The sequence below is a fragment of the Trachymyrmex cornetzi genome, unplaced genomic scaffold, assembly GCF_001594075.2.
Source record: "Trachymyrmex cornetzi isolate Tcor2-1 unplaced genomic scaffold, Tcor1.1 scaffold156, whole genome shotgun sequence".
Classification (NCBI taxonomy): domain Eukaryota; kingdom Metazoa; phylum Arthropoda; class Insecta; order Hymenoptera; family Formicidae; genus Trachymyrmex; species Trachymyrmex cornetzi.
Window position 1 is genome coordinate 357,093 of NW_017296157.1, and position 25,975 is coordinate 383,067.

At 32.6% G+C, this 25,975-nt stretch overlaps 1 protein-coding gene across 3 annotated transcripts in view; it reads left to right on the forward strand.

Moving 5' to 3' along the window:
- Positions 1–25,975, forward strand: part of LOC108758394 (atrial natriuretic peptide receptor 1) — a 110,073-nt gene that overhangs the window by 57,002 nt on the left and 27,096 nt on the right. For 2 of the 3 annotated variants that reach the window (XM_018503334.1, XM_018503333.1), the window contains 8 exons: positions 4,457–4,592; positions 5,466–5,543; positions 6,815–6,892; positions 7,105–7,209; positions 8,056–8,302; positions 9,275–9,433; positions 18,713–18,789; positions 19,196–19,287. In XM_018503334.1, coding sequence (XP_018358836.1) covers positions 4,457–4,592; positions 5,466–5,543; positions 6,815–6,892; positions 7,105–7,209; positions 8,056–8,302; positions 9,275–9,433; positions 18,713–18,789; positions 19,196–19,287 — 972 coding nt within the window. The remainder of the gene's footprint in view (positions 1–4,456; positions 4,593–5,465; positions 5,544–6,814; positions 6,893–7,104; positions 7,210–8,055; positions 8,303–9,274; positions 9,434–18,712; positions 18,790–19,195; positions 19,288–25,975) is intronic. The other variant, XM_018503335.1, reaches the window with a different exon arrangement.

The following is a 25,975-nucleotide window of genomic DNA, read 5'->3' on the forward strand; positions in this document are numbered from 1 at the left end:
AAAATTTTTTTAAAGCAAATATTTATTAAACATGTTAATTTGACAAATTTTACGTAATCTTATTGTAGATATATATTCTGTCGTTTCTTCGTGTAATATATTTGATATTAGCATTATACATATAGTTTTAATATTGTAATTAATATTATATTAATTATAATATCGAAAGGTATTATAATTATTCTAATTTAAAAGAGAGAGTTATAAAGTTTAACAACTTTGAGATTAGATATTTTCAATTTATTACAGATAATAGTACCTTCACATTTTTATCTATTTGTATGAATATTCATATTTATATCTACTTATTAAAATCTCTATAATACTTATCCGTACTCCTACGTATCTATCTTTGTATTCTTATCACGTATTCCATCCGTATGATATTTTTACATATCCCTATCTTTAGCTAGTCACGATTATATCCGAAAGAAAGTAAAATCTTATTGGAACTTATTGCACAAATAATTAAAGTTTAATTCTACACGGTATCTTTCCTCTATATTATGTGCGATCACACATGCATGGATAGATCAGTGTGTGTAAAATTATAGAGTCTCTATATTACTATATCATAATACTTAGTGTTAACTCTATATACATACATATAGGCTATAAAGTATTAAGCTAGATTCGCCTAGAATCGACGAATTGAATCAATCAATATCTAATACATCCAGAATTAATTATTTATTCTAATCTGTTCTAACCTATCTATTTTAAGGCAGGATTTATGAACTATAATATGTAATATTATAATATTATATGTAATAATTGATCGTAATTTGATTATGTTTTGACACAATTTTCGTAAATCCTGCTATCTCAATGAAAGAATTTACTTTTCACTCACCGATGTGCAACAGCGGAGGAATCTGCTATGTTGACTACATCGATACTATAACACACAAATATAAAATCCAGATTAGTATAAAAGACAATGCATATTTCAAATAATTATTAAACGCGCGGAATACTAAATTTATTCTTCAAATAAATATTAAAAAATAAAAACAATAAAATATAATTATGTAACTAAAAAAAATTTTTCGTTAAATATAAACTTTCACAAATAAAAAACTTTTCTTTTAATTATAACTTTTGAATGTAATTAATAAGAGGTAAGCATAAAATTTTACATTAAATATGTATTTAAATCAATTATACTCACTCCAGGGTTGCTCCTCCGACACTTGCCTCTTCTATAGGCCTCCTTTTTCTCCCTATTTAGACTGTCTGCTTTGCAGAATTCAACACGAAATTCTCCGAATTGCTGTTTTCTGAATTATATAAATAAACGATTCAATTAAAGGAAAAAAACGGTACTTTAGTATATAAAATTATCATTGCTAGGTTGATTATTGTCAATTCTGTACTCCCTCGACACTATACATTCCTGAAAACGTAGATAATCATAATCGCATTTAAAAAAGTAATTATTATCACTTGCGGATTAATTATTAAAAAATCTTTTGTTTTTAAAAAAAGTCTTCCAATTGTTAACACGCTGCTCCCTTACACGACATGACGCGACATAGTGCAATAAGTAGCATCGCAATGAGTACTTTTGGCTACTCCGTCTTTATGATTGTAATCCCTTTTATAGGACACTGACTCTCTCAATCTCCTCTTCAAGATGTATTCATGGGAAGGATTATCATCATTTCAATAAAAATTGAAATAGTACACGAAAAGGCATTCACACACACACACACACACACACACACACACACACACACACACACACACACATTATTTCAATTATTATAATAATAAAAATGAATTACGTTTTAATTCAGAGCACTATGCAAAATATTATATGTTTGACTTTAAATACTGTTACAGAACGTTATAGATACGATCACAAACGTGTGCGTACACTGTTAGAAATATAACCACGAGCTTCCTTTATAAGTAAATGAAGCTGGTGGTTATGAACGAAATTAAAAGTAATGAATGATTTAATTGAAAATTAAGTTACAGTAGTTACTTAAATGTAATGAACGTGTACATTAAATTTATGAAATCTAATATACTTTTAATAAAATTTTATGAAAAGTATATTAAATTTCATAAATTTTCATGAAAAATACATTAAATTTTATGTACATGTACATAAATATACTTTTTAGTTACAAATACATTAAATTTAATGTAATGTCATGAAATTAAATTCAAATTAAATTCAATTATGTAACTTAAAAGTTAATGAAATTTAAGAACATTTCTAACAGTGTATATCCTTTATCCGCGCGTCTAAAATATCTTATATATTTTGAAAAGTCATTCGACACGCTTATGAATCGTTAAACACGTAATGCATCGGTTATTACAATAATTATAATAAATGCGTTCAGTATCTTTTGGTACTTGTCACAATGATATTCTGAGAGTTAAATGCGGAGCAGCTATGCACTGTTACCCGCTCGTTCGAGTATTGGACAAGAGTTTGTGGACAAGAGGTAGCGCAACAACCTTGTGTTGTTTGCAACAGTATACATCACAAAAACAAACACCAAAACCAACCGCCAAAGCTTTATGGCAACTTGACGCCATAAAATATTTAACGTTTTACACAACAGTTTTATTTCAAATATTCTATGTTCGATTAACTTAAATGAGCCATCGATGCTGATTAAATCTAATGTTTATTTGAAAAAGGAAATTAATGATTATTAATTAATATTATGATGTAAAAGTATTCATGTAAATATTCAATAAATAATAAATTTAAATTTAATAGTTTTCTCTGTATTGTTACGATACAATCATAAACGTAAAATTATAAGAGAGACTACAAATTTTGTATAAATAAAATATACTATGCGCGCGCTTGGCTTAACATAGATAGTATATTTCACACGATCTATTTTCGGTAATTATTATTACCGTTTTTCTATCTCTTCGACTCTTCTTCGGAATTTGTTGCGTACCGTTTTGCATTATAAACTTTGCTTTACACACGTCGTATATTTCCCCAGGATTTTAATCAGAGATGCAATATCGCAGTTGTACAGCTTTACAACTTGCTTTAAAGCACATTACGATCTCTGCTTAATACAGTACTATTATCAAACAACGTAAATTGCTTCAATCATTCAACATCAAATTTACCGGTATCTTTAAAACTCCTCGTCGCAATCTGTTGAAAATATCTTAAATTATTTTGTAATAAATTAAAAAATTAAAATTAGTAGAATGAAATTATTCGTATTTCTCATTAAGAGAAATTTAATTTACGCGATATTTTATTAGGAAGTGCTGAAATGATTTCATAATTTGAGAGATGCAAATGGCAGTAATGTGAGCAAAAATTCGTCTCGAAAGCCAAACATTACATCTGTAATATTACACATTCGTGAAACGTAGTTAATAAAATTAATTCTCGCAAAAGTTAACATACTCATTTCGTTCAAACGATGAGTAAATCAATAATTCGCCAAACTTAAGATTAAATATTTGATTAAAAAAGCTACAGGGAGAAGAAAACTGCCAATAATATTTTTTTTAATGACGTATTGCATATTATTATTAGATAACTGTTCAGGATTAAAACTGATACATAGATATATGCGTACTAACATGCGTATGCAAAATATCGAATTTCAATGCTGTTGAATATGCAATTCGATGCTACTAGTACACGAAAGTAATCCATGTGTTTATTCGCGAGAGTTTGCAGTGGCGTTATATATATATTTACAAATCTATGGAATCGATCGAGTTCAACGAAACTGCATATATCCATGTCGCAACCCTAATACATACAGTAGTATTGAGCTTTCGTCGGTTGTTTGCAATTCACCCTACGAACGTTTGACGGTGAACTTTTGATGCATATACCGAACTCATTTAGTTCGGGAAATTCCGAACACACGAAGCCTTTATACGCGGAATAATATCCCGTCTGGGATAGATAGGCATGTGGTTATGAGATACGTAGACACATAATTACCCATCTTGCGCTGTTCAACGTGTACGCATACTGACGCGGTTGCGAACGTTGTATACTCGTGCACGTTCGTATATACATCTCGTAGATATCAGGTGAAATATGCTGAACAAGTAACATGTATGTACGTACAAGCAGTACGGACACCCACCCATACACATACACACGTGCACATAAATTTATCGAGTTGACAAATTGCATTTTTGTAATGGATGGAGACATCGTGGAAATATTTTACGTATATTTTATATACGCTGCATAATTACCGTTGATAAAAAGCATCTCGTTAATCAACGAAGGAAAAACGCGCAATTCTTTGTCATGGGAAAGAATAATAGGTAAAGCAATTGTCAGAAATTAATCCACAATATATACGTTTAAGCGCCATTAAGCGCGCGATTTATCATAAAGCCATAAAATATTGCGTAAAACATTTTTTAACACACCTCGGCTGTGGCTCTCTTCGAGGGTCATCCGCCGATAATATTGTCGTTTGTTTTGCAGGCGTTTCAAACTGGAAGCGGAAATTGTCTCTATGACATGGAAAGTGCATTGGGACGACGTAATCGTGATACCTAACGCGAAGACAAGAGGCTCTATGTACTCCCTAATCGCGAATAAGTTTCGCGGTAGTGAACTGGTAAATATGACGGAAAATGCAATTTTCACATAATCTTTGTAGAATTTATAACATCGCCTTACTTGCGGTAACGACACAATTCAATTATCTGGGATTTCAAAAAGTAATTCGAGTGGATTAAGCAAATATTTGTCGCGATGAGTTACAGTGGTTAAAATAAACAACGTCGCGAATGCGATCGAATTTTCATCATAGCTTATCCCGATAGCGTTTCCAATAATTTTCATTCCTGAGAGGATGTGGTGTTCGTACCTCAGGTAGGATCTCTAAAGAAAGGAAAGAGGACAATGGTGGAAAGTATTACTCCGCGAGTAGTGCTTACCCACTTCCAGAGCATCCGGGGAGTAGCAACCATAAAGAAGACTTTATTTCATTGTACGTTATTCTGTTGACGCGTTTCTTATCATTTCTCTACATAGCGTTAAGAAGCAAAAGAGAAAGCGTCCGTTTTTAAATTTGTTCGTACTTTTTTCTTATACAACGAATAAAAGAAAGAACAGAAAGAAAATAAGTTTTTTCCCTTATAGCCTTAACTTTACATTTATTTACAAAGCATGTCGGAGTTTTTTATTTAACGACAGAATCTTTGATCAATTTTCACTGAGCCGTTTTAATTTAATTGAAATGTCAAGTCAACAATATTTTTTTCCTCATGTTAAACAATTATCAGCGAAAAACATTTTTCAAATGAAAGAAATTACATTATCATGTATTTAATAACGAGAATTTATTTTAATTAATTTTATTTATAAATTCGCGTTTAGTTTTAAAAGTTCGATTATTGAGGCATTTAGTATTTGAAGTTTATCGATACTCTGCCTTACGTAACTCTCTTCTAATCTATTAGTATTTAAGAGATGATTTCTGTTCCAGACGATATATTCTGAAGATAATGCAAGCCTGCCAGATGGTGTTGATCGAAATGTGTATGTTCCGACAGGATTTTATAAGGTTAGAGTAAACGTTTGTTTTCATTTTATCTTTAAATCAGAGTGCACATGATACGTTATCAATTATGCAGGACATAATTTATAATGGTTCTGATTGGACACACTAGTGCGAAGTAGTGCATTAAGTCGTTATACACTGATTTATGTAAAAGTAAAATGCAAATATATATATATTTCAAATATAAAATACAAATTTTAATATTGTGTTTAACAGCACAATAAACTGTATTAAGAATTTAGTGGTTTAATCCGTTTTTATATTTATATTAAACACACATTTTTACATCAATTTGTGTACAATGGCTTTAATGTGCATCAGTGAGCTTTGAGTGCATCCAATTAAATTCGCTATTAGAAATAAAAGAAATAAATCATAATGCATAAGTATCGCAAAAAAATTATTTTCTGACTTATTATATTTCCAAATTGTTTATCGAGGTGCAATCTCCAGTATTAACAGGATTAAATATACGCTAACGTATATTGTCTACAGTTGAAATACATATATATTCCATACGCGTCGAACAGAGGCTTGTGTTGTTGACGTCTGCCAATCAATATTCACCTTTTTTTAAATAAGGATATTGCTTCAAACTGGAACGTCAAACAATCGCGCGACACATGCGTTCGAATGGAAAACGTAGCGTGAGATACTAATTTATCAATAATTTCATTGCAAATGTACGATTGCATCTCAAAAAAGTTTTGTCATGTAAGATTTAAAATCGTCTTTTTGATAGCCTTATTTTTCACGAAACTTCTTTGATACTGAATAACAAGAATTCGACATTTATCTAATTTATATATTGGGCTTTACAATCTATATATTTAAACTGTATAGCCATATTTCAACTGTTAAAGATAACAACTTGTAACTTGACGGCTATAAAGTAGAGAGATGTCAAGGAAGATTTTACGTGTCAAAATAAAGTGTCCTGTCTGATAAAAAAGGGTGGCTCATTTGACATGGAATGCTCGAGAGAGATGTGTGTGTGTGTGCGCGCACACACACGCACACACACATTCCTGGTGGAAATCTTCTCATGGGGAGATTTGGAACGAATATGTACCCATTTTAGATGGATATACCCATGGGACATGAGCATTTTTGGAACCACTTATAAAGAAATGTTCACTAGGGATGTGTGTGTGTGTGTGTGTGTGTGTGTGTGTATATGTATATTCTTTTTCATGGGCATTCGATTTTTACGAGGTAGTCAAAGAACTGTCAGTCAATAATTCCATCGACCGTAAAATCGCGATTCGTTTCAGAACTCGAAAGTCGCAATAAAACTCATACCGAGGAACAAAGTGGAAATTTCAAGACCTTTGTTGCTGGAGCTGAAGCGGGTAAGTAGCTGACTTCGCAAACGCATGTCGAGCTTCATAAATTATTGTCAATTTCAATTTGTCAAACATAACTCTTTAGCATATACTTCGCAATTCTCTTAATAACGATTCTCAATAAATCATTTTTCTCTCTGCGTAATTTCTTCTCCAGTAACCGATTGCATGTAACGGGCTTTAATTCATATGAGTGGTGATGTTGGTGACTTTCACAGATGAAGGATCTCCAGCATGATCATCTTGTACGATTTTACGGTGCCTGTCTCGAGCCGCCGCATTGTTGTCTCCTAACCGAATACTGCCCCAAAGGATCTCTCCAGGTGAATTGCATTTCATGCCCCGATTTAAAGTTTTGATGAGCAACCAAGTAAATAATTATGTCTCATGTATTATCAAATTAAGGCAAGATAGACATACATTGCTGCAGAACGTGCTAAAACTTATGATTTGATTCCGAGATAGCAATCCTTTTCTAATAAAAAAAAAATTAACACCACAATAATTATGAATTTATAACTATAATTTTGATTTAGTTAATTTCAAGTTGATTTCGATATTTTAAAACTTACTTACAAAAAAATATACGTATATTAAAAATAAATATATTACGATAATGAACAATTCCTCCTTTCACGTTTTTGTTAAAAAAGTGATTAAAATATTGTTATAAAATATGAAGCATTTTGTATATGTAGTGTCATGTCTGAAATATTATATATCATATAATATCGGGAACGATTCAATATACATATGACTGTGCTAATACCCGAAGGATATGTACGACTAAGCGTAGACCATTAATGCATTTATCTATAAGCATCGTAGGCGTCCTATATACGAAACAAAAGCTCCATTTTATTGAATACTTGTCTTTCCTTATAGTGTAATTTTAAGTATTCGTTTGAATTATTAGTTTACCTTGCCAGAATAACCATTTTAAACACGAATGAAACTTGTAGTTGTTCAAAGAAACTTTACGTCAAAGGAACCGCACGAAACGTAGAATATTTTATATACATATTGAGTATGTATTTAAAGACATACACCGCATACATAACTATTAAAGCGTACAATATATTTAAACGTTTGACCTAGATGTAAAGAATATCGCATCAGAACCGACAATGTGCGCTACACTAGTATCTTAACCTTTTGTTATTGGACAGGATATACTAGAAAACGAGCAGATAAAGCTCGATCGCGTGTTCAGAGGATCCCTGACACACGATATCGTGCGTGGTATGGCGTACCTCCATGCATCGGAAGTGAAGAGTCACGGTAACCTCAAGTCTTCAAACTGCGTTGTTGATTCACGATTCGTCCTGAAAATCGCCGATTTCGGCTTGCACGAGTTGAGAAGAAACGCAGATGTGGATTCAGATGGCGATAAGAACAGTTATGCCTATTGGAGGAGTACGTATTTGCAAACTGTTTAGTGTTTACGCCTCCGTTAGTCCGGATCTACAATAGGTTTTTAAACCTTTAGTCCGCAAACACAATAGCGTAGTAAGCCTTAAGCCTTAAGGAATTGACCAATCATAATCGATTATTCTTCTCACATTCCCACTGTGATTGATCAATTTCTTATGACTTAAGGTTTGCTACTCTATTGCGTTTGCGAGGTAAGCCATAAGAAATGGACGAATCGTGTAGTCGATTATTCTCCTCGTATTCGACTGTAATTGTTCAATTCTTACGGCTTAAGACTTAAAATGCCTATTGTAGATCTGGACTTAAGCATTTCCGAGCGATAATATTTCTCCAACGATCATACATTAAAATAAAATTTAAATCTGTTAATAGTTATCAAATGTTGATTGAAATAATTTTAATCAAATATTCAGTTAATATAGTAAAAAATAATTTTACTTTTCTAAATATTTAGTAAAATATTTAGTACCAAACGGTTGATTATATTATCGTGTTTGGTAATACTAAATATTTAGGAAGATAAAGTTATTTTCGATTATATTATATCGAAAATTTGATTGAAATTTCACTTAATATTTAGTAACTATTACCAAATTCTTTTTTCGGTGTTGCAACGTCAAATATTTTTCAAACGCGTAGAAAAACGGATAGAGAAATAGAGATAATATTAGAATAAAAATAAACGTATAAAACTTCTGTTTGACAATTTAACTATTTGGACACAAACAATATTTTTTGCATGTCACACACACGTTTAGTAAACGCGTGGGAAAAACGGATATCAATAAAGACATATAACAGAAATTTTAAACGTGACAAATATTTTTGATCTCGACGATGTTTCGATTTATAATTTATATTTACAATAATCATCGCGTGGAAAAGGGAGGAGAGACTGCGTTAAACCGCTCTACCCGATCTGATTTTTTAAAGCAGGAAATTTGGTGTTTACAGAACAGCTTTGGACAGCTCCGGAATTGCTGAGGATGGAGAGGCAACTGCCCGAGGGCACTCAGAAAGGCGACGTGTACAGCTTTGCTATAATCGTTCACGAGATCGTGATGCGCCAAGGGCCATTCTACTTGGGAGACAATAACGAACTCTCTCCAAAGGGTGAGTCTTAACGTCATTCGAGATAATCGTGGATACCAAAGCAATTGCCTCTCGTCACGTTTCATAATACAGGAACAAAAATTGATCCCTTGTTAGCGTTGCACTTTATTCTTTTTGATATGCATGACTTGCACTAGTTTAACTGGAAGCAACAAAATCAGAATGACTGTAACAAATTTGCAATTACATCTTCTTATCATTTAAAAGAGATAACAAAAATCATTTTGATAAGCAAATTTTCAGTGTTATAAACCGAAAAAATGAACCAATATATATAAAATATATAGATATATACACAGAATATCTAGAGAAAAAAATATATAAATATGTTAATTAAGAAAAATAGAGTTTATTTATGTATATCTACAAAATAATCATAAAGAAAGAAACAATGCTTCATTTCTCGTATACTGTTCTACAATGACAGTGCAGACAGCGATACCATTGATAAACAACTTTTGTTTATCAATGGTATCGCTGTCTGCACTGTTATAAATATATTTTACTAATCATGAATGCAAGAGATGAATGCAAGACAACGTATGGAATAACATACAGATATCGTTATTTTATCAGATGATAATAATAGCACAATGATTTTGTAAGCGCTTTGATTTAGGTATTTTAAAGAGTAATCAACGGTAATAGATTTTAACAAAAGCGATATCAATTCATGATTAACATGCAAAGCATATACAAAAATTACGGAGTCCTTCAACATGAAATTGCAAGTATTATACATTGCAAGGCAATTTAATTGTATAAGAAAATTGTTAAAACGCTTTAAGGGGATACTGGAGGAACCCAATTATCGACATTGCAATTTGATCAAAATCTTCGAATTGACTAAATGGAATAAAAAATCCTTTTACAGAATTAAAATAACGCAAAATCCTGATGTGGTGCAGTGGATGTTATACTAAAATCGAAAAAAGGTAAAAAATTGTTTTAACTTTTTTTTTATTTTAGTATGAAATCCACTGCATCACGTCAGGATTTTGCGTTTACTTTAATCCTGTAAAAGGATTTTTTATTCCATTTAGTCAATTCGGAGATCTTGGTCAAACTGCAATGTCGATAATTGGGTCCCTCCAGCATCCCCTTCATGGCATTTAAGTAATGTAATCATATACAATTTTTATATAGTTTGTAAAATGCCATACTAAATTGTTTGTACGTTTTATATTTTTATTAGTTTCACGATCAATTTTTTATAGGAGCTTTTTGCCTTTGAAAAGTAAAATTTCATTCGCTATTTTATCGGCCGCTGGATATTATTACTTGCTGAAGCTTCCCAAGAATCTTTTTCTATCGAGCTTGCAAGCTCCTATTTAGGTAATCCGTTACCAACAGTCGTTCTCTACAGAACAAACTGTTGACACTAGAACCGCGGCTGTGCCATTTTTAACTTATCTGACAGTTTTTCTTTTTCAGTTAATTTTGATTTGCATGTGGAGCTTTAGATTTTTGTGATTATTCGTAAATAATCATAATTAATTACAAGTAATTTTACTTTTATAGTGATATCGTAAAAAACTAGATTTACCTTGAACCGAGATTGAATTAATTTAGATCCGCAATTCTAGACCGAAATCCATAGTCCGTTCTTAATCAAGACCGTCTCAAGCAATGTCTTAAGATGGTAACACGGCTCTTTGATTGGTTCATGAAATCTCAAGCACTAGCTTAAGACCATCTCGAATCTTGAGTAACGTCTATGGATTCCGCCCCTAGTGTTAAAATTGGCTGCGTTCCGATATTTATTAGTGCTGACAATTTATAGTATAGTATAAATTATATAATTTAACGTATACTATAAATTTTTAGTATTGAGAATGAATATCGGAACGCAACCATATTGATTAAATTATATATTAAAACAAAACACAAATATCAATTGTCTCGTAGATTGTATATATATTTTACATTATTAAAATTTTTTAATATGTAATTTATTATAAATTTTATTATAAATTTTATTATAAATTATTATTCAGTAATAATTCAAGTTTTAGTTCTTATATGAATTTGTCTGCATAAAATTAGAAAATCTATTTTCACGCTCGCGCAAAATATTGCCGATACATTTTAATGTATGAAATAAAACAAATATAATTAATTAATTTAAAAAAGTATATAGTTAAAAGATTCGAGTATGTATCCTCATTGATATCAATATCCTATCAAATATTGATTAGAAAAGCGAAGCTCGGTAACGAAGCTTGCAAGAACACCTCGATTTAATCGACTGATGGCTTCGAAGGGAAGGAAAAATGTAACTAACATATGTCGATATTAGATTATTATTAGATGTCGATCACCCGATAATACTGATAAAACGACTCGAGTTTTACCACTAAAGCTCGCCACATTTTCAACATTAGGGAAATCGATAGTTGGTCGCGCAATCGGTAATGAAGTTCTCGCTCAAAGCTTGCAAGCTCACGGCAACTATCCGTGAGAATCGATCGGAATGGAATGTGTTCCGTAGGAGCATGTCGAAGCGAGGTCCGAAAGCTCAGTCGAAGTTCTCACGCGTCCTAGAACGCACGCGACTATCGCGCGCGCTCCGCCGAGATTTTCGTTATCGCTCTCCTTTTCCCCCATTTATCCATTTTTCTCTTCGGTACAAAAAAAAATACGTATTCTCGGCGACGAGACGTGAAATCATCGGGCATCACTTATGCCCCAGTCTGCGGCCTAAAAACGAAGTCGTAGGTGTTGTTTTAAAATGGAAAGGAGAAATCTCTCTTTCGGCGAGCGGCATACCCGACAACATGCGTGCACAACGCTTCGTGTTCTTCCTCTCTTTCTCTTTCTTTTTTATAAGTTACGTGTAAATGCACAAAATATGTTGTTGAAATCTATTGGATTCTTCGCAAAATTGATCTCATCGCGTGATTTACACGTCATATAACGGTTAATCGGTGGCAGTATCGATTCCGAGTGCGAAAAGACCGCCGCACCGGGTCGACGCACCTCCGTAATATCAGCGTTACAACCGCGCGGAAGCAATTAACGTTGGCACATGAGGAAAAACAGCGTGCGAAATTAAATAGCGTGACCGTGTTAGAGGGATAGAGGCCACTGACCACGTCCCCCAATAAACAGAATGGAGCTCTCGCCTGTGTTAAAGTTCTTCCATCAAAAAAAGTAAATTCCCGACTGGTTAGAGAAAGAAACCCTATTTTTTCCCCCAGAATTGCCCCCAATTTTGGGAGGAAATTTTTTATTATACTAGAAAAGAGAGTTTCCAAACACAATGGAGTAATTCCTTAACAATAGTGAGAATAAATATCTGATAAGGTTGGAAAAAATAATGTGATCCTTTCTCTGTTATATAAAGTAAAACGATGATAGTATAAATTCGCGAATCGAAGATTTATTAGCAGTGTTTTCAATATCAACTGATTACGAGTATTAACACGGGTCGGATTATTCATTTACTAATTGTATCACTGGTGGATTTAACTTCATTTGTACGCGCGATGCGGTTTGAACTGTTAAAGCGAACACGAGTTGCTGACAGGCCGAGGAGAGAAACTCGAGGTAGCGCGCATGGTAATCCGACAAGTGATAGATCGCATAACCGATCAGACAGCGTCGTAAACGATCTGTTTCGCGTTTTGCGACATTTTCCGCGCGAGTTCACCGGCTGTTCGCTGTACCATGCAGCCTTTTATTTCCTCCTTTACCTTAGCACGAACGGAACTTTTATCTTTTTACACTATATACGTCGCTCTAGAATGTTTTTGTCGCGATAGACAGATCGTTTTATTGCCCTGTTGCTGCATACTTGCAACAGTGCGAAATTGGAATGCAGTTCAGTGTCTCTTTTTGTCGTCTTCGCACGCTCTTCCTTTTCTTCTTTCTTTCCGAAGTTTCCCCTTCGCAATTCTTGTTTATGTGGTCGCGATAGAAATGTATTTCCCAGAGGAAAATATAATTTTTATTTTCAAAAAAAGATATCTTCAGGTTACGATCGTTTAAACAATGTTTTCGGCAAAAATTTTTTTTATTGTACATATTCGAAGAGTTTTAATTTTTAATTATACTATTTATATTTAATTTTAATATGTGCAGTTATTAACATCCAGATTTTTTGTTGCGTAAACTAAGCTGGAAGTAAGCCAAGAAATAAATGAGTATTATATATACGCATTATATAACGATTATATATGTATATATATATGTATATATATATAATATATTCAATATCGATATCGACGTTACTGTCGAGTTCCTTGTACTATGAACATTTTACTTGCAAAATGTGTCCCGACTGGAGGATATAACGATGAAAAGCGTTCATGCTAATTTACTCGGCGGTGAAATCGAGGTTACGAGCTCGTTGCTTGCGGTTATTAATTCCGCGAGACATTTTTTGGTCGCCGACAAAAACAGCGATATGAACAAATTAATTTCCTCGTTCCATGAACGAGTTGCAATTTACACATTCCGTGGAAGGTATAGCGTGTCGTGTAGTGATTAGTGCTGGAAAGTTAAAATCGGCGTATACTATAAGACAAGGTTTAATGAGGTCAATGGAAGTGAAGACAGAGATCCGGGATGAACACGAGTGTTTCCCTAATGCGGCGAAATTCCGGTAAGGCGAAAGAGAAACAGGTTGTATCTTAAACCTTGAAAAGGATCGGATGGCCAATCCAAGTAATTTTCGGGAATTATTTTGTTTTACATATAACAGAGATAAGAATATATTTGCGTTTGGTATTTTAATGAAGCGGTTCGTTACTTATCAAAATTGTTTCCAGAAACCAGTTCACTTTTAATTAATTTTCAGTTATTTTCAATAATCTTCAATAACCCTCTACTTTTCCAATTAAATAAAATACTATAAATCTCTCCTTTTTTTTTAGTTTTGGATATATCTTGAAACGGGGAATTATTAAACGCAGATTACGTGTAATTCAGTTTAATGGCCGCGACTATTCACGAAAATTGATGCGTCTTTTGACGAAATTTCGAAAGTGTAAACTTGTGAACTCGAACGAAAACAGGATCGTTGGTCATAAAATGATCATATAAGGATTAAAAAGAAACCAACGGAAAAGAAATCAAAGTCAAACGCGACGATCCAAGGCCGACCAGACGTAAGTTTTCTACGAAATTCCATCGAATAAATCGACCGTAATATCATTATACGCGAATTAAACTTTAAGATGCTCATACTTATTTTAACTTCGAACACTCTGAAGAAAGCTTTTGGATAATAGCTTTCATTCAGCAAAGCTCTGTAATGTAACGTCTACAAATCGATTTAGCAGAAGATTAGCGTTATCTTAAAAAATATGTGTCGTGACAATTTTTGTTTGGCATTAGATATTATATTATTAAATACATATTTTAATTACTATACTTTTTTATGGAAATGTGACTAATTCTTTAACAAATTTCCGTCTATTTAATTACTCAATTAATCGAATTGTTATAATAGTTATTATTTGCAGAAACTGCGACCATTGTGGAAATATTAATGAATAATTATAAGTAATTATATATAACAGTAACTGAAATTTTAACGCGGTTTTTGAAAAAATAAAGTGCTTTAGCGCGATCCAATGTTTAATAAATGTTATTTTAGCTCCTTGGAAAAATACGCAATGTTTTAGTACGAAATAAGATAAATACGTAATTGAAAGAAGAATGATAAATGTTTTAACAACTTGCAGAGATACTGTTTGCACAGTACGTCGAATACAGTCCACTTTTTTTTGCATGCTAAACAGTAAATGAGAATTAATTCTGTGTAAAATGTTTGTTGTTTGTTGTAACAGATCCGAGATAAACATAACAAAATATACGTTTGTGCATACTAAGATAATACCTACTTGATTAATTGTGAAAAACATGATATAAATTTATACAAATGTTTCGACAATTCAAATTCCAGAGTTAAATGTTATATCTTAAATCTAAATTAAAAAAATATATATACGTGGTTTAGATATTATTTATGCAAAAGGTTATGCAAAAATTATCATATAAACGTATAAATCACGAAGATGATTTATATCTGAGTATTTATATCTCTGAGTTAACAGTATAATAAATGTCTCTTTCTGTCTGTATTTAAATTCTCTTTTTTTACGGTATGTTACAATGATTGAAGAATGCTGTCCAACAGTTTCTATCTGTCAAAAAATGACACGCGATATTCAATAGACTTTCCGCATGAATGTACCACATCCGATTATTCAACCGCGAAATTTTGTGATCGGAGGAATCTTGAATATGAAATTTGGAAATAGTATATATTCGCGGATTATAAAATACTATCTCATATAAATTTTTATCGGGTATGCCGACTCGGCGGAAATATAATACATTTATGTCGTGCGTGTCTGCATGCACATACGCATGCACGCGTACGTATGCGAAGGAATGGAAGAGAACGAGGAGACAAAATCCGATATCGCAACGGTAAATTTTCAAGGGCTGTCCGGCGAGGCAGTTTGGCTCTCCCTTGATCGACGGCCAGACTCTTCGAGGACGAAGACAGAATGGCGGATAGGAGTTTAGCCTCAAGCACAAGCAGCCTGACCCTGCCACAGGGGTCGCAAGTTGGGACAAATCCCGACGGTGGGGCCAGTCCCAGGAGGGCCGTCAGTCCTCTCCTCGAAGTTCGCAGGCCTCATTGTACCCTCAACTGCGAATCCTGCAACTTGTTCCTCGAGGACATCTACAGGCACAGTATGTGTCCGTTGTCCTTGGTGCGCAACAACGGGTTCCGATTTCCTGTAACCGCGATTGAATTCGATATCCTATCAATCATACCATAAACGTAATTATCTTCCGGCTTCCGAGAACAGAGATCCGCCAAAACATAACACTCGATATTAACCTCGGACAAAACTAAATGATTTTGTGACGTTTATGTGAATTTCGGAGTATGGAAAATTTCATTAGGAATATTTCCTACGATATATGTTATAAATTGATGTCGATTTCGTTTTGTCAAAGAGAAATTTTATAAAATATACGCAACGCCCTATTAGTAATTGGAATAGAATAGCGTAAAAACGCCTCTCATTTCTGTGATTTTGTCACTGGATTTCATTGAAATTTTATATTACTTTTAATAAACGTCAACATGTTCTATCTGTTTTAATTTATTAATACCTTTCGACACTCGTGCGTGCATTCACATATTGTAAAACTTTTAATAACTTATGATTATGCATTATATTATTACATTTGTAATTTTATTTGTATATGTTATTTATACATTTCATGTATTATATTTTACATTATATATACAATTATTAATTTATAAAATGTGTTCCTTACTTGTTTTAATTTCTTCAAATCCTTGTTTATTTCTTTTTAAATAGAAATTATGTATCACTAATTTAGCGGAATTTTTTATTTCAGGAATTCAAGGAGTGTAATATACGATGATATTGATACACAGGAATCAAACTAAATATATTTCAAGATTTTATGAATTAGTGCTTGCGAATATTTCCTTTCTCGTATGGGCTATGTATGGAATGTTAATCGAACCGAGATTTTTCATGTAATTTCGATTCTACTGTCCATCATATTATTTCAGTTTTGCTTATGTAAACGCGTATTAATATTTCAAATAAAATTATAACTACAAAAAAAGAATAAGATTAAAAACGAGATATTAATTAAAGCAGGAAAAAGTAAAAATATCCATTAAACGGTATTATAATTGTTTCGATCAGTTTTTAATTATAAAAGGTAGCTCACGTTTCAGACATATTCCGACATTAAATAACAAAAATTTTTATTTTAAAAAAGTAACTGTAACGGTTACGATAAAATTCTATTTCCGTCTCTTTGTACATACAAGTTATAAAAGAGAATTAAATTTCTACTGTCATTGATACATTTACCTCCCTTTGTCAATTTACCTCAATTCGGTTCTCATATTGACGTTTACACCAGAAACCCGTTTAACTAATTCTGTGACTTTATGGAATAGATATATCAGCTAGCAGTTAGACCAGGGCGGAGTTCCGGTAAATGTAGACACGTTAATTGATCTCTATTCTTTTCTGGCATCTATCTGCGATAAAATTGACGTATGCTATTTATGTGATCAGAAACATACACTGTTAGAAATGTAACCACGAGCTTCCTTTACATGTAAATAATGCTCGTGATTATGAACGAAATTAAAAATAAAATAGTGAGAATTAAAGAAATTAAAAATAATGAATGATTTAACTGAAAATTAAGTTACAGTAATTACTTAAATGTAATAAACTTCTACATTAAATTTCATAAATTTTCATGAAAAATATAATACATTAAATGTCATGTACATGTACACAAATATACTTTTCAGTTATAAATACATAAAATTTAATGTAATGTTATGAAATTAAGTTCAAATTGTGTAACTTCAAAATATATTAAATTTCATGAAATTTTTAACAATATAGATTATATTATCGATGATTATATGGTTTTAAACGCCCGTAAATACCGTTACTTTTCACAGTTTTATCTAGCTGACGATTCTGTCAGATTTTTCGCTAGTTATGTTCAATAACTTACGCTCATCCGCGTATTGTATAATTCTCATAAAAAGAAATCTATGTCGCAAGATAGGAATAAATTGCCTTTTATATAAGCAAAGAGAAGACATTTAAATATAACATAGACACTGATCCGGCTTGTTTCTCTTTCTCTTTCTATCTCTCAACTTCGACAAAAATAAAAATTATTTTCAATAAGACTTTGTACTGTAGTTTCGTTGATGTTCCGGGATGTTCACGTCAGTCTGTAAATATACTTTATTGGAAACATTTGCGGGTTAGATGCGCCAATAAATCGATACGAATGATTGTACTCAATAAGATCAAATGGTCAACGGAAAATTTGTAGCTAGTTGCTCTTTAAAATGATACGTGGACAGTAGTGAAGCGCGCTAGTAGGCGGACGAAGGAGAAAGTTCCTTGCACTAAGCAGACACCATCGTCTGACGTAAACGCGGACTCACTGAACCACGGGACATAGTTTTGCGCGATTGCATATGGAGACATTATAATTCTGAATAATTGAAATATTGCGGAATATCTCGCGGTGTTGCGTCAATTGTTTTTTAACATGATATTTCGTCCTACAGAGCAATTGCACGTTACAATCGATATTTTATGCCCAACAGGCACATTATTTTCCACGTGTTTTTCTTTTTTTCAATTTTTTTGTTTCTCATAATGAGATTCTTTTACATATTGCCCTGTGAACTTTGATATCATGCGACACACTTCGTCTCTGTTGCAGAAATAATAGAAGGTGTTAGAAGAGGTGGCGGTTCACCTTTAAGGCCTATAATAGACGATGCTTCCGTTGAAGAAGAGGTAAACATTATATTAGCAAATATTTTAAATGTATTCGCATATTCATGTTTACATATATGCAATATTTATTTGCACATGATAATCAATGGGTCATTCATTAGCATTATCAATTGTTATTACCATAAAATATTCATATGATTCGACGTATTATTAACACATATATTATTAGTTGCTCGCCTGTTTAAAATGTATTTTAAATTTATTAAATTGTTTGCACTAATAAAACCAAAAAAGATTTCGGCGCGCGGTATACAAAATTAGAATGAATACAAATTCACATAGAAGTACATATTTAAGCATTACCGAAAAGAAGAATATAAAATTATTTAGAAAATTATAAAAATGATAAATAACGCTTTGATCGAAAAGAAGAATATAAATTTATGAAATGAATATCATTTTGCAGGTAGCTACTCTGATGAGACGATGTTGGGCGCAAGAGGCCGCGGACCGACCGGATTTTCCTGCGCTGAAGCAGACGATTCGTAAAATTAATAAGTGAGTAATTTCTCTCTGCAAATATGCTATTAATGTAATCTTGTAGTTTAGAAATCACGATTTACAAGTCGCGCGTTTCTAATTATGAATTTAGTTCACGTCGATGTCAGAAATGTCACGTATACAGACAGCGGACTTAAAATAGAATCTCGAACAAATTTTAATGACTCATTCTTTCATTAAGCTAAAAGCCTGAGTTGAAGCTCGAACGCGTAGCATGATTATCGAGATCGTGATAAAAACAAAAGTGCGTATATCATCCTCTGGAAAGGCGATAAACCTCGAGTCGGGATGTAATGCCGGCGCGGAGCTGTAAAACTTCGAATAACGTTCGAACTATCAGGAGAATGCATTAACTGCGTCGTCGAGGTATTGTCCCTGTCTAACATTATTTCTGTCTCGTCGGATTTCTACCGGATTTCCTATTACGTCGAGATGCCGACGTGTCGAAAATGTCGATAACGAGGACGATTTTTCTCGGAATCAACGATAGTACATAGATAATTGCACGGTCCAAAAAGGCATCTTCGGCTCGAAAGAGACGTGAGATTCAGGTCGAACGAATTAAGAAATGGCTGACTGCAATCTTCTGGTATATGATATGGAACAGCGTCGTTCGTATTCAGCTCGGCAAATTGTACAGGCCATTGTGGAAACCGACATAAAGCGTCGCCGAGAGCAGAGCTCGTGATATCTCTACGAGTATTTCCTTTTCTTCTATCGTAAAAACGGGCAGTCACCTTCTTTTCTCTCTCTCCCTCACCTCCCATTCTCTCTTTTTTTTTTCTTTAGATATTGGCATAGTTGTCGACCTTCTGGGCGTTGTGCATCATCTCATATGAGAAAGAGTACATCGCCGAGTCCAGGCACATATATAGTAATTCAGTAGGTCAATAACTGCACGTGAGAGAATAGCTTCCGGATGGTTAAGCGCGTTCAGTTGAGGAACAGAAAACTGAGAAATAAGCGGAAAAGACGATGATGAGAAACCGAGAGAAAGAATAAGCTGAGGAAAAAAACGAAAAAATTGTGTCACTGGTAATCGATCATCGAAGCAATCGTCCGACCTTTTCTCTGAGGAAAATTACGCTTGTTTGCAAAAGACACAGCTGGCTTTTCTCGGAAAATATAAATTTGCGACTAAATCATCCACAAGATCATCTCTTCTTTAAAGAAGGTATAAACTGTAAACGAGAACATATCATCTATAGAGGAGATAAGATTTATTAATTTTCAGCGCGCAGTATGAAAGCATGATGAAGAAAATTATGCCTATAGAAATTATGCAAACCAGCGATCTCATTTTTTTATATTAAGCTTTCTCTCTCATACTTTTTTTTATTTTTTTCTATTTTTAATTTACATTTTCTCGCAAGACTACCACTGACTTTCATCAGGCAATCAAAAATGCCGAAGAGTAGCCACATTAATGTTCGTGCAGTTATCTATAATGTACGATCTTTGTTACATTTTCGATCGCCCGATGAAAGCCAGTGGTGAAAAAATGTGAATTAAGAATAGAGAAAATGAGAAAAAGAATGAGAGAGGAAGCTTGATGTAAGAAAATGAGATCGCTGCTTTGCATAATTTCTATAGGCATAATTTTCCTCATAATGCTTTCACGCTGCACGTTGGAATCTACGTGAAATAAGAATTCTGCAATCTCACAGGAAAGCGATTCAATCGACATTCGTTCAATATCTTCGACGGACGGCTGTTTCGATTGACGGCTCGTCGCCACGTTTGATCGAGAGCTTCCGATCTCATTTAACTCTGACGTAGTTTTATCGAAGCACTTGACAATTTTTATTTTCATTTTCGATGATAACATCCATATGACCCGTGAATTGGACCGACCGACGTGGCGCCCGGTGATTGACTTTCGTGAGAATTTTGCGGATTCGAGAGCCATATTCACAAAAATCGTTATTAAAGCTATTGATTTTTAATATAGATAAAACGGATTATATCTTACATATACATGTTATATACAATGTATAATCTTTATCCGCATTTTGTAAGGAAATGGTTTATAGGAACATTTTATTTTGAACACATTTATATTTTACATCTTTTAATATCGTACACGTGACATATTTAATATCTATTAAAGCTATTAAATATTTATCATTAAGCAATTTTGTTAAAAACACATGTAACTTAAAACATTACGTCATGCAATCAGAGTTACATTCAAACATGTCCTATTTTGGTTAACGTTTAATACGTATATTCTGTTCACTAAAGTTCTAAAGCTGTAACAATATCACGGACTCTCAGAGATACGTACAACTGACTAGCATTACGCTAACAACCCCTTTAAACTTTCTAAAGCTTATTTACTAAGAGACTGTATACGAGCTTAAAGCAAAAAAGTTTCAAAGCCTAAAAGCATTTTTTTATCACAGTCTGAAATATCTTTATTGAACTTGAAAGACGGATTATTGTCTCGGTCTTTATCTAAGAGAGATTTTTTCATTATCACATTTGATGTAGTTTATTTCTAAATCCATCACTAATGTATTTAAAAATGAGAAATTTAAATGTATGATCATATCTGTTGATAAAAGTTTTATATTGCGTCACGGATATATATTTGAATTTACAACTTTTACTTTTAATACAATTTCACGAAGTATGCCTACATTTTTTGTTAATTAACGTCAGAGTTATTTACAGAAAAATATTATAATATGCAAATATAGATGTTAGCACAATCCATAAATAAACTCACATCGTAAGGTATATTATTACCGTACATTTAATGTGTCGATCGTTGTAAAAAGTTATACGATTTAAGCAAATAAGACGTTATGATAATAAGAGATTAGTAGATCATCACAGTTTTGTATATTTTTGAATTTCGTGGCGATGAATTAATGCTAATAAATGAGAACGTTAGAACGATATCACAAAATGTTTCAATGCTCGATCTTACTTACTCTGACGGTCGATAAGCATATTGTTTCACACATAATATATGAGGCGAATATTGAGTAACGATTTAGAACTTCAACATATGAACACGTTGCGCAAACTGACACCAAACAGACATGGAATGATTACATTATTTGAGATTATCAATTGAGAAACAAATTGTGAATATCTTTTAATATTCAACATAAAATATCTTTTGATACTCACACTTTCAAAAGAGCGTTTTATGAGCTTTTATTCGCACGCATTTTCCAGGAAAATTTTTCCACGTAGAATTTTACCACGTTTACGTGATATTGCGAGAATTCTTATTCTGGAATGATCTCGCATTTGAAACGCGTAAAAATGAACCCTGCGTATTCGCCTGAAGTACGCTATTGCGTACCGCGAATGAATACCGGTGTAAAGGCGATCGGACGTGCATGTAGCACGTGGGAGGCATTGAGTAGTTTTAGTGTTCAATACTACAATGAATAGTGCGATTGGCAGCAGCAGAGCGGACGATAACATCGTTGAGATTCGCCCGTTCATCAATACGTCGAATGCTGAATTCGCAAAGATAACATCGTCGTTTATAGGAATTTTTACTATCAGGCGTCTCTCTCGAGAATGTCGTTGCTCTAAAAGTGAAATCGTTATGTACCTTTTCCGTCTAGTCATAAAATTGAGGTCATAAAAAAGTTCGTTATTAAATAAGGAATCTAGCAGCGCGTGCGCTCGCAAAACGTTTCCTTTGATCGAAAACTGTCAAGCCGTACAAGGATCTCGCGACAGTGATGATTCCACATGTGTGAGTACTATATATTCTTTCATATTTTTTGCTCATATCAATCTTCTAGGTGCCGAGTACGTTTGTATCTCTTTGCTTTCATTTTTACACGAGTTATTAAATTACTAGTGTGACAGAAAGAAGCAAAGGCCCGAAGAGATGAAAAGAGAGACGAAATTTCTTATAATGTTGAAAATAAGATTAATTCAAAGCTTGATAAAGATAGATATAAAAAAAGTAAGAGAGAAAAGAATACTATATGTGTATGTATTTAAAAAAATAAAAATAAAAAATTAAGAGAGTGGTTAAAGAGAAAATAATGTTTGTAATAAAAGTAGAAAGAAATATGCATAAAAGCGGTCATTTATCACACACCTGAATGAAATTTCTTTCATTTTTGCTATCATAAAATTACACAGGGTATATTATATTACAAAATAACTTAGTTAAATTTTTGCGTACACATATACGTATATAGTTGCAAAGACATTCTAACAGCTACAAAGAGTTACTTGATACTATTTTTTGTGTGTGTGAGACAACCCATGCGCGTTTTTAATAACTTTCTTTAAGAATTTCATTTCTAGGCTCCATGAGAGTTTTTTAAGACGAAGATTTACTTTCGCGTAAGAAGGCTTAGATTGTTATGCTTGACTTGTGCCAACATTACATTATAAATCACATTATATTCTATAAAGGCAATGGGCGCGCAAGGAATATCTAATATCCTTTTACAAAGGCCCATTATAAACTCATCTTCTTTATTATTTCCCGAGCTGTAAATTCGATCTCGAAGATATTTCATAACGTCATAATCATGAAATATTGAGCCATGTGCAATTATGTAGTTAGGAAAATCTGTTTTTATTTTATTGCATTCGTGCCACGCAGATATGCCAAGCAATATGAATTTTTTCTCAAATATGAATACTTTAAGAACAAACTATATGTATATTCGATATACATAAAATTGATTTTTCTACAACAAGAATTTCATTGAGCTGCATTGCTATAATATTTTATCCTGAAAAAGATATTTTAAGAATTAACTTTGGAATCTAAATAAATAACAACGAAATATGATATTCTTTAGTTAAAAGAAATATCTACTAATAGAAGTTATACAAAAGTCAAAGGTTACGAAAGTACTTACGCTAAAAATGCATAAATTGAAAAATATCAAGAAATTATCATCTCACGGTAAATTTTTTTTAATTTATTCGCAAAATATTCTTGAATCATTATAGAATACTTTCTTTATACTCAAATTTTACTGATGGATCAACATATTAACGATTACTACTAAAAAACGAGTGTTCATCATTTTCGTTATAAAAGTCAATGTGTTTAAATTCATCAGTCAGGTATATTCAATTCATCAGATTTCGCTAATTGCAGTGTAGTTTGTATATTTTTAATATATCTAATAAAAGAAAAAAAAAGTTGATTACATATTTGACAAATCAGTAAACTTCGCTTTTCACAATTTCATCATTTCAAGACAATGATAATGCAGCTACAATATAATGTAATTTCATGGTTTAAATAAATAAAGTAGTAATGCGAAATAAAGATCTTGATTCATTGACGTGTACGCATGCTACATACACTTTATTCGCTATTATATAATGTCAAACATCACTTTATTCCTTGCCATATATCGTATAACACACGTTGTTCGCTAACTTTACCGACAAGTTATAACTTCGAAAACATCACGGCTAACGGACTCGCTTTTGTGAATAGAAACTTTAACTGTACTTCGTATAATATTCTTCGTAGTTTATTTAGCTCATTATTTTTAAGAGCATCGTTAATAACTTTTCGATTTTTTGCGAAAAAAATTAATATTAATAAATATATTCTATGTATTTAAATTATCTTTTCTGTCGGTTAAATATAAAAAATACTTTGATTCTTTTTTTTATTTTTTATCCAGATTTTTTTTACTATAGAAGTCAGTTTTTTATCTAATTAAATATAAAAAGTCTTACATTCAGTTTTTACAATCTAATATCAAAATAGAAGATTTTGATGGCGTCAATTGCCACCGATGGAGTATCATTGTTATCAAATTATTTTGGAATAATGGCATCTGCGTTTCATTTTGAAGCACGGCGCGTCAATCTCTCCAACGTTAACACAGTTACGGCATCTCTTTGAAAGACGATTATGTGGCGTGACTTTCTCTACACAACTAGGTACACGTGCATTCTGCTATGTCGAAACCTAGCGTCGACATGCGCTACGCGCAAGTACAAGTTGAGAACTAGATCGAGTAAGATAATTACGTTCGATATTTTGTAAGAGAATTATGCAAACATGCCCACTGAAGCTTCCAGTTCGATGTTAAGGTCGCAAAGTGAAATGCACGTTCTCTGAAGGGCAAGTCCTTCGATCTTTTCAAAAATAGTTATACAGTATCACATTGTACAATCAAATCAGCAAAAAAGAAATAAATTTTGTCGTTATTTTAGAAATTATAAGTTGTTATTATAACTGTACAAATTACAATATTACATTCAATGTTTTACGGTTTCATAAAATCCTGACCCTGAATTTCTTACATTTTGGTCAAATTGCTATTATTTCAGTATTTGTCTGCAGTAATGTATAGAAAGATTTTATATAAAGTTCAGATATCATTTCATAAAAAGGAACATTTCCCGCAAAATTTTTCTTCATAAATTACGCGGCTGTACCACGACTGGTAGAGCAATTTGCTTATCATTTTAGTCACGAATTGCAAGCGGAGCAAGCAAAAGGTTTCCCCGTTCTCTGTTTAGATTTCATCTACGGAGAAATTCATGTTGATAAAAATTTTTTATTAATTTGCAAAGCAAAACAATATTTTTTATATTAAAAATTATAATTTAGTTCTATAATTTAGTTGTAAATAATATTGATTTAATCTTAACTCAGTATCATCTATCATTTCCCGGGATTATACTATTCAATTATTCATTTCAGTTTCTCCAATAA